The 9,691-nt window shown below is 27.7% G+C and overlaps 1 protein-coding gene across 3 annotated transcripts in view; it reads left to right on the forward strand.

Moving 5' to 3' along the window:
* Positions 1 to 9,691, forward strand: part of LOC117171367 (ras-related and estrogen-regulated growth inhibitor-like) — a 177,963-nt gene that overhangs the window by 37,372 nt on the left and 130,900 nt on the right. For all 3 annotated transcript variants that reach the window (XM_033358616.1, XM_033358615.1, XM_033358617.1), the window contains one exon: positions 8,355 to 8,411. In XM_033358616.1, the coding sequence (XP_033214507.1) occupies positions 8,355 to 8,411 (57 nt within the window). The remainder of the gene's footprint in view (positions 1 to 8,354; positions 8,412 to 9,691) is intronic.

Raw genomic sequence — 9,691 nt, forward strand, 5'->3', positions numbered from 1 at the left:
AGGGCGCATACTTTGAATAAAATATTTATTATCATTCTCTTGAAATAAATGTGTTTTTTTCTTGAAAAAATACCGGTTTCATATGTATACACCTGGTAGTTGAATTTTCAACTAAAAACGGTTAATTATTATCCAAAAATGAAATAGTTAACTTTTCGGTTAAAAACTTAATTTTTACCGCAAAAAAGAAAAATTCAACAAAGTGGTTCAATTTCCAATGAAAGATATGCATTTTCTACTGAAATTATAAATCTTCAGTAACAAACGAACTTTTGAGAAAGTTCTTCAACTTTCGACTAAGGAATTGTATTTAAAAAAATGTATTAGTTCATATTTAAAAAAAAGATTATAACTTTAGGTCCAAATCAATTGATTTTTTACCAAAAAAATAAGAAGTCTCAACAAAATAAATAAATTTTCCACCAATTAGTTAAATTTTCAACGAAAATGATTTTTTTGCTACAGAAAAAAAAACTAGTAACAAAATACATGAGTTTTCAGCGTAAAAAGATTAATTTGAAACCAAGATTGAAATATATAATTTTTCGCTCAAAGAAATTAATTTTTAACAGAAAAAACAACACATTTTTCAGCAAAATATTAAAATTTTTAACCGTAAAAAAGATTTTTTAACGAAAATGATAAATCTTCAACTTAGAAATAGAATTTTTAGCAAAGAAAATTTACTTTCGACCAAATAGTTAAGTTTTCTACTCAATTTTTATTTCTATCATATTGTTAAGCTTTCGTTTCGAAAATTCAATTTTGCTACCCGATAGTTCAATAATATACTTAAAAATATCAATTTTTTATAAAAATTAAATTTTCAAACGAAATACATTAGTTTTTGACTTGACAGTTGTATTTTCAATCAAGAAAGATACAATTATTAAATTAAACTTTTGTTAAACTAATGATTAAAATACTGATTATTATTAAAAATGGTTATTATTATTAAAAATCACCCCCTTCCCCCCATAATAAAATGACGGAACACTATTTATTCACGGCCCTCTAATGGAATTAACAGCACACCTTCTTTTATCACCAATTGTTTCGACTTCCAGCAAAAGACATTATCTGGTCAACAAATAGTAAAATAATCATAGAGGTCGGTTCGAGAATTATTACTGATCATAATATTGTTCAAACGCTGATTATAGATAGAAGAAAAGTTGTTTTGCTAATTTGCATATTAAGTCGACCGATTTTGCAACTTATTTTTTGCCAAATAGAATTAAGAACTTGTAAGTTATGAAGTACCGAGTTTCAATTATATAGTATATTGCAAATAAGTTGATAATAGTTACAATATCTTGCAATTTAAGAATTTTAAATCGTAATTCAAAATCATAAAAATGGATTTATATTACTGTGAACTTTTATCTTAACATATTAATTTTAAATTTATGTTTGATTATTTTCTGTTTCAAAATGTTCAAAGGAATTTCATAATAGTTTTAAATAATATTGGGTACGTAATCTTAACAATAAAAAATTTCATAATATTCGGAACGTTTAAACGTGGAATTATCTATTATTTCATGATTTCGACTTAACCATTGTTACATTTTTAGTTTTTAATCATTATAGTTTAAACGTTTAAATTGGAGGGTTCTTTAATTTTCACAATTTAGACTATGTTTTTTAACTCCTAATTGTTTATTCTTCAATGTTGTAATTTTTTTATTTCTTCTTTTAGCTTTTCAATACTTTTTCTAGTTCAAAGAGTTTTTCTAGATGACGGAAAAACAAAATTTCCATTCCTAGAAAATTGTCGAAAAATAAAATATTCGAAATATAAAATTCCGGAAATTAGAAAATGCCGATATTTGGAATCATCAATTTTGAAATCCATTTAAATTTCGTAAGGTTTTGAATTTCCAAGAATCCTTTATGCTTAATAGATTTTAATACAAAATTATCTTATTTAGAATTCTTTAATTAGCAGCATTACTGTATTTAATCTTCCCTTCATTTCCCAGTCATCTGATTTACTATTTTAATGAAATCCTCACAACTGATAATTTTTTTAGGTCTTCAAATGAAAACTTTCTCAATTTTTATTTTATGTTCAAAATTGCCCATTCGATGTATATCACAGTGCAATGACCGTGGCACGGTGATACACTAAAGATGTACACAGCACAAAATTAATGCATAAATTATAAAAATGCAGTAATTTATCAGGGTGTGAAGCGCACAATATTTCTTTGAAATTACTGTTGTCCTTCATCCAATTTCATGAAAATGAATCCTATCATTTTTCAAAACGCGCATCAAAGATTTTTTTATTTTTTGCCTCAATCTTCTTTACAAAAAAAGTTGTTGGCACTTGAGTTTATTGCGCTCCCTCGTTTATCGTCGAAGTAGTAATCGGATCAAAGCGCAATTTTTTAGGTGTTAGGTCGTTACACTATGTAATTACGAATCGATAAAAAAACGAGGGAGTAATATTTCTGCGAAGAGCAAGCAAAATTGCAGGGTTCATATTGAAAGCTCAGACTCGTCGCGGGGAACCTGAAAACACGTGCACCGGATTGGCAACCTGTTGACAGACGGCGGCTCGAAATAAGATGTTTGAAAGTTCAAAACTTTTATGTTAATAAACAAAAAATCGTTAAAATTATCCTGTAAAAATATACTAAAAATTAAAGGATTAAAAAACTAGACGGATTTATTTTTTTAACTTTTTCTCCGATGAGCTCAAGTCGAGAAAATATTTGTAAAGCTTCAAAACTCCTATATCAATAAAAAAATCATTTAAATTACCCTGTAAAAGGATATTCAGCATCGAAGCATTAAAATACTAGACGGCTTTATTCATTATTCTAATTTTAGATTCGAATAGAATGAAGTTATAGCATTGATACAATTTTTATCATCGCTCACATTCACGAAAACTGATTTCAATAATTTATTCCCAAGTTTGTACTCATGACTTTCGACTTTCCACTTTCAGTAAGTGACTTAAGATCGAATTCTTTTATTTTTGACTCTCACTGAATATTCCTTTTGTTGTGAATTTTTGAATTTTTTAAGTATGATCTAAAGATATATTGCCCTTGAAGAATTGCCTAATAAAGTGTAGTAATTGATTATATAGATTGAAAGATAATTGCTTTAGATGTCGCCGATGATTTATGTTGCATGAATGGAAAATCTTATTCGATCGGGGAATGTGGAAAGTAATGCAGACTCAGTTAACCTGGATTTACTATTTTAATGTCAATTTAAATTTGAATCAAATTTAAGTTCGTACTTCATTTTTTCCTTTTTTGGAAGGATCCCTTCTCCCCATGATTTCAAGAAAATTCCCCTTTGTCTCATTTTTTTCGTGTTTTCGCTTGAATGCGAACTGAATTAAGAGAACCCATTAATAAAATCCAACAACAAACTCAATAAAAATTCATTTTATTGGTTGAAGATTGAACCGTTTTCTTAAAAAATTGTTCTTTTCCCGTTAAAAATTAATTTGGTTAACTGAAAATTTCAATGTTTTTCATTTCAAATAAAAATATTTTTCGGTTGAACAATCAACTATTTCATGTTTGGTTGAGAATTGATTTCTTTTACGGAAAATTAAACCAGGACTGTATTTAAAAGTTACATTTTTGTTTATAAAAATTGTTTTCAGGTTGAACTTCAACTATATGGTTAAAAATTGAACTGGCGTGTTGAATATTTTATTATTTGGATGAAAATGCAACTATTTTCCCGAAAAGTAAAAAAAAAAAATTGTTTAAAATATCAACTATTATATGTTTGGTTGAGATTCATTTTGTTTGATTGAAATTTATGCTATGTATAACTATTTTATTTTGGTTAAATTGATTCTTTTTGGTAGAAAAGTTCCTGTTTGAAAATTTATCTTCTTATTTTTTTTAAATTTAATTATTCCATTTCGAACTGATAAGTGATAGTTTTCAAAATAACATTCAACTATTAAACTTTGAAACCAAACCAATCCTTTTTTCGATCAACAATATTTATAAATTTTAAACCATAGATTTTTTCTATATTTCTTGCGGTCCACATAAATTAAAATAAAATTGAGTCAGAAAACATTTTTTCGAATTCAGGATTTATTTCATTAAAAACTCCTTTCTCAAACCTTGACGCTTCGGTACCAATTTTGAAGTTTGAAAAATGAAAGAGTCTTTAACTAGTTAAGGACTACAATAAAAAAAGGAAAAAAGATCTTTATCGTAGTTTAGAAAGGACGAAAAAATGTTTTTTTTTGTTCTCAATTTTATTTTAATTAATGTGGACCGTAATGCATAAAGAAAAAATCTATGATTTAAAATTCATTCATCTTTTTTGGTTGAAAATTCAATTATTTTGTTTAACATTCGTATATTTTACTTGATATTTGAACTATTTAGTTTCTAAATGCAACTTTTTTGTCAAAATAAGAATTTTTTTTGTTCTTTAAGATTCAACTATATTGTTAAAAAATAACTTTTTCTTAAACACTCGATTTTTTAGCTTGAAAACTCAACTCTTTCGTTGTTTCGGCAGACAATTATTATTAGTTTTTGATTGGAAATTCAACTATTTTGTGAAAAATGCAATATATTTAGATTTTAAATCTTATGCACTTCATATTGCATGCAATGCGGTACCAATCAATTTATTCTGCATATAATAATTTATTTTAATTTTATTGAATTTTTATTGAAAATAATATTTGTGTTGAATTAAGTACAATTATATCTATGAAATTATTATTTTAGCTTTGATATGGTTCTACTTTCAAATGATTGCAAGCACCTGTCAAAATTATTGATGGCAATTAGTGTACTCGAAAGGTAAAGCGTATTAATTATTCTCGATATATCGAGCAACTTTGATCGAAAGCCAGTACTGACAGGTGTTTGCAAATTATTCATCGAAATCAGGACAACACTCTACGATATTTTCAGGGTCAGGTCGTGTAAGAACGTCGACCTTGCCTTTTGTGCATTTCATTTTTTATTGGTTCACGTATACAGTCATTATCATACACGTGTACTCACTTTATTACACTTCACTCTTTATTGCAATTACCTTCGTATTATCATTTTCTGCCACTCAAATAAGATCTCCCTTTATTATGAAGTTTGCTTAATAAAGGAGAATTTTATTTCTTAGATTAGAGAAAACCAGTACGAGATGATAGCCAGTGAAATGTCCCCTGATTATGAAGTTTGCTTAACAAAGGACAACTCAATTTCTTGGATTAAAGGAGACCAGTATGAAGTGGTGCCCATAAAAGTCTCAGTTGATTATGAAATTTTCTCAACAAAGGAGAATTTAATTTCTTGGATTAAAGGAAACCATTACGAGATAATATCCAGTAAAATCTCTTTCGATTATGAAATTTGCTTAATAAAGAAGACTTAAATTTCTGGGATTAAAGGAAACCAGTGCGAGGCGGTATCCAGTGAAATCTCCTTTAATTTTGAAATTTGTTTAATAAAGGAGAATTTTATTTCTTAGATTAGAAAAAACTAGTTTGAAATGATATCCACTAAATTCTTTCTTGATTATGAAATTCGATTGACAAAGCATAATTAAATTTTTGGATTAAAAGAAACTACTACGAGGTGGCATCCAGTGAAATCTCCCTTGATTATGAAATTTGCTTGATAAAGGAAAAATTTATTTCTCAGATTAGAAGGAACCAGCACGAGACGATATCCAATAAAATCTCCCTTGATTAGAAAATTTGATTAACAAAGAAGAATTCAATTTCTTGGATTAAAGGAAACCAGTACGAGGTGGTATCCAGTAAAATCTTCCTTGATTATAAAATTTGTTTAACAAAGGAAAATTTAATTTTTGGATAAAAGGAAACCAGTACGAGATGTTATATAGAAAAATCTCCCTCTATTATGAAATTTGCTTATTGAAGGATAATTTGATTTCTTTGATTACGAAGACTAGTGTGAGGTGATAGCCAGTACAAACTGAATAACTAACATAAAGAAATAAAATTAATACCTAAAAATTTAATTAACAACTTTACAAACAGGCGCGCGCGCTAGCTGCGCGATTTTTATTTTTTTTTACCAATTTTTAAATTAAAATATAACATTTTTATTGATTTGTAATTTTTCCATTTCCGTATTACCTATTATCTAAAATAATGGAGAAAAGTGAAAAGACAATATTTTTGATAATTGATGAAAAATGATAGCTTAATTTCAGTACAATTATATATAATGTTTTTTACAAACTATCAAAAATTTTTTTTTAAATAACCAATTCCGAGGAAAAAATAACAATATCAAAATTTGTTGATAAATTCTAAATCTTATTCAAATGATAATAATTTGGGTTTGAAAATTAAAATTTTCAATCTAAAACGCCAACGTAAACCAAAACTGTTCTATTTTAAGATTCATAATTTCAGTTGAAAATTCATATCTTTGGTTGAAAATTAAATTATTTACTAAGCATTCGTTTTTTGGAAGAATTAATTTTCTAACTAAAAATTTTAATATTTTAATATTTTAATTTTGAATAGAAATTTGTTTTTGTTAATTCAACTATATTTTTGAACGTTGTATTTTTGGTTTGAATTGAACTGTTTTTTATTCCAAATTAAGATGCCTTTTGGTGCTATAATAAACTATTACTTTTTGATTAAGAATTCATTTTTTTTTTTGAAAGTTAAACTTAGTTTGAAAGTTGAACTTCTTTGTTAAAAAATCATATTTTTGGTCAAAGATAGGTCATTTTACTGTTCCATTTTTGATTGAAAAATGAACTGCTTGGTTGAAAGCTTGAACTTCTTCGTTGAAAATAAAATTTTTTGTTGGTTCATGATTTATCATTTTATTTATAAATTAATCTCTTTAGTTGAACATTGCACTATTTCGTTCAAATTTATAAATTTTTTTAATCAATTTTTTCATCTGTAAATTGGACTATTTTAGTTAAAGTTGTATCATTGTAGTTAAAAATTCATCTGTTTGGTTTAAAATGTAACTGTTTTGTTAAAAAAATTCATTTTTCAACTAAAATTTTAATTATTCCACTTTTTTTTAAGATTGATTATTTTTAATTAAAAGTTATTTTTGAAACTAGAAATTAAATACATGATTAAATTATTTTCATTAATTATTTTACTCACATTTGGGCCTGTAAATACTGATTGTCTACGGTATAGGATCATTGAATACTATAGGGTGTTCTTCTTTATGCCAGTTTTGGTTTTAAACTTTTGTTTTTTGTTTAAAAGTTCATCTATTTGATTGAAAACGTAACTTTGTTGTTGAAAATTAGTTTTTTTTTCTATTAAAAATTAATTTTTCCTCTGAACATTTAACTGTTCCATTTTTTCTTGGTTGAAAATTCGACTGTTGGTTTAAAAATTATTCTTTTGAATTAAAAATTCAAAGCTTAAACATTTTTATTTTAACCTTACAAAGTAGGAAATCTTTCAAAAACGGGAGTCGAACTAGGTAAATGTAAAAAAATAACTTTCAGAAAGAGATATTAATTTCCTGAACCATAAAGATGTACAGCCCAATTCAGTAAAATTGTAATTTTTCTCACACCCTGCCAATTTTTGGCAACCTTCTCTAATTTATTAGACAATACATTTTTTTAGCATGTTTTGCTTAAATTAATTAATTTACACTATCAGTTTCATATATAATAGATATATTAATAATCTAGCACAATCAAATATTTATCTAAAAAAAAAACCACTTCCTTTTTTGGCATGTCAATAATTGGGCTAAGGTATCAAGGATTGGTGCTCTTTTTCTATGAATAAAGTTGTGTAAAAATTGATCTTGAATCTGCAAACGCGGATCATTTTGATCTTAATTTCATAATGAGAATAAACAGTGGCTTGATATCCCGGGGTTTATTGGGTACTGTTTTACCCTGTATGCTTATAGAGAATAGAAATTAAAAAGAAAATGTTAAATTGTGAACTCTTTATATCCAGTATTTTGATGTGTATCAGAATTTACTTGTACGATTTTATTTTTTTTTCACAAAAGAGGGGTGTCGCAATAAAACATAAGGCTAAAATCTAGTTTGTCTCAAAGTTGAGAAGTTGCAACATTGTTTACGAGCAGAGGAGAACTTAAACATTGATTTTTTATTTAGAGAGTGTATATTCCCATACGAGAAACATAGTGGTAGTATCATTATCCTTTAAAGAGAGAATTTGCATATAGAAAAGAGTCTAAAAGCGTCATTGTGACTTATAAAGGCGCTATTATGCTTCGCTACCTTCGCATTGCAATGAATATCGATATATAAGTGCTTGGTTTGCCAACCAATTAAAATAATGTTATACGTATAGTTTCACATAAATTTATGTAAAAGTTCGTATTTATTTTTTGTTACAGCTGTCGTCGTTCGATACTTGACAAGGCGTTACATTGGCGAGTATAGCTCGACTAGTGGTGAGTTTTTCAAAAAATTATAATTATTTACACGGTGTCGTAATTGTCTTATGTTTCAATACTGCAGTGCTAGCACTCTGGCGCGGGTTCGATTCTCGAAGCGGGAAGCGAGGAGGAATGTGTTTGCAAAAAGCTACGCTAATATATAATATGTAATTTGTAACCTAAAAATGATTCGAAATAAAATTTAAGCATGTTTATTACATACCAATTATATTCTTAGAAATATTCTTTAAAACGTTGTTTGTCCTTTATTATTAAAGTTATTTGAGAAAAAATTTGTTTGTAAATATATTCAATGTATTATTTCTAAGTAAGAGTTTTTAACTAAAGGCCGAGTTTGCGTTCACAGAAATTCGGTGAACGTGACAAAAGGAAATTGGAAAGGTGCCCGAAATTCTGTCAACGTAGTATCGAAATTGATCATAAGGATTCAATACGAATTACAGATTCAAGTTAGTATCTTTCTAAAAATCAGAAGTATAAAAAAACAGTTTTTATACGATTTTAAGAATCAAAATAATATTACTGATGATGTAGTTTTGATTTTTTTTTAAATATTTTAATTGAAAAAAATGTTAAACTTAAAAAAAAGTATTTTTGCAGTGTTGCTTGCAATTGAATTTTTTTTACTATCATTTCAAAACAATTTAAAAAAAAACAGATTATTATTACACCATTAAGCGATTTCCCTTTCGGGGTAGGAGTGACTCACCCGGCAGGGGAAAGGAGTATTGTGTGGAAGGGATAGAGATTTTTCAGATTGATCCAGAATTCTCGTGATATTTAAGTAAATAACACGTTCGTTCCGCAACACAGCTCCGACCCAGGTTGCTGATCAATCTCTCTAGCAATCACCCCAAGCGAAGAACCTCACGAAGTCGTTATGTAAGGTTCTCCACTTGGGTCTATTAATAGCCAAGGTCTTTGTTTCAGGCGTCATTCACTCTACTGACACACTTTTTATTAACTATTTGCCGCCATACTTCCCTGTCCTGGCATACTTCTCTAGCTTCTTTTATGTCCATGCATTTTTTCATGCAGACTCTCATGTTTCTGTGACTTCTTATGTCTCTTCTAAGTAGGGTCTCATTCGAACATTCTAACCATTCTTTCCGCGGTCTACCTCTGGGCACGCTGCCATTTACTTTACCTTGATACACTTGATTCGTTAGTCATTCATTTGGCATTCTCTCAACATGTCCGAACCATCTTAACCGATTTCTTTCCCATGTGTCTACTAGCGTCTCCTCTGCACCACATTCTTTTAGAATTATCTC

The sequence above is a fragment of the Belonocnema kinseyi genome, chromosome 4 (genome assembly GCF_010883055.1).
Source record: "Belonocnema kinseyi isolate 2016_QV_RU_SX_M_011 chromosome 4, B_treatae_v1, whole genome shotgun sequence".
Classification (NCBI taxonomy): Eukaryota; Metazoa; Arthropoda; class Insecta; order Hymenoptera; family Cynipidae; genus Belonocnema; species Belonocnema kinseyi.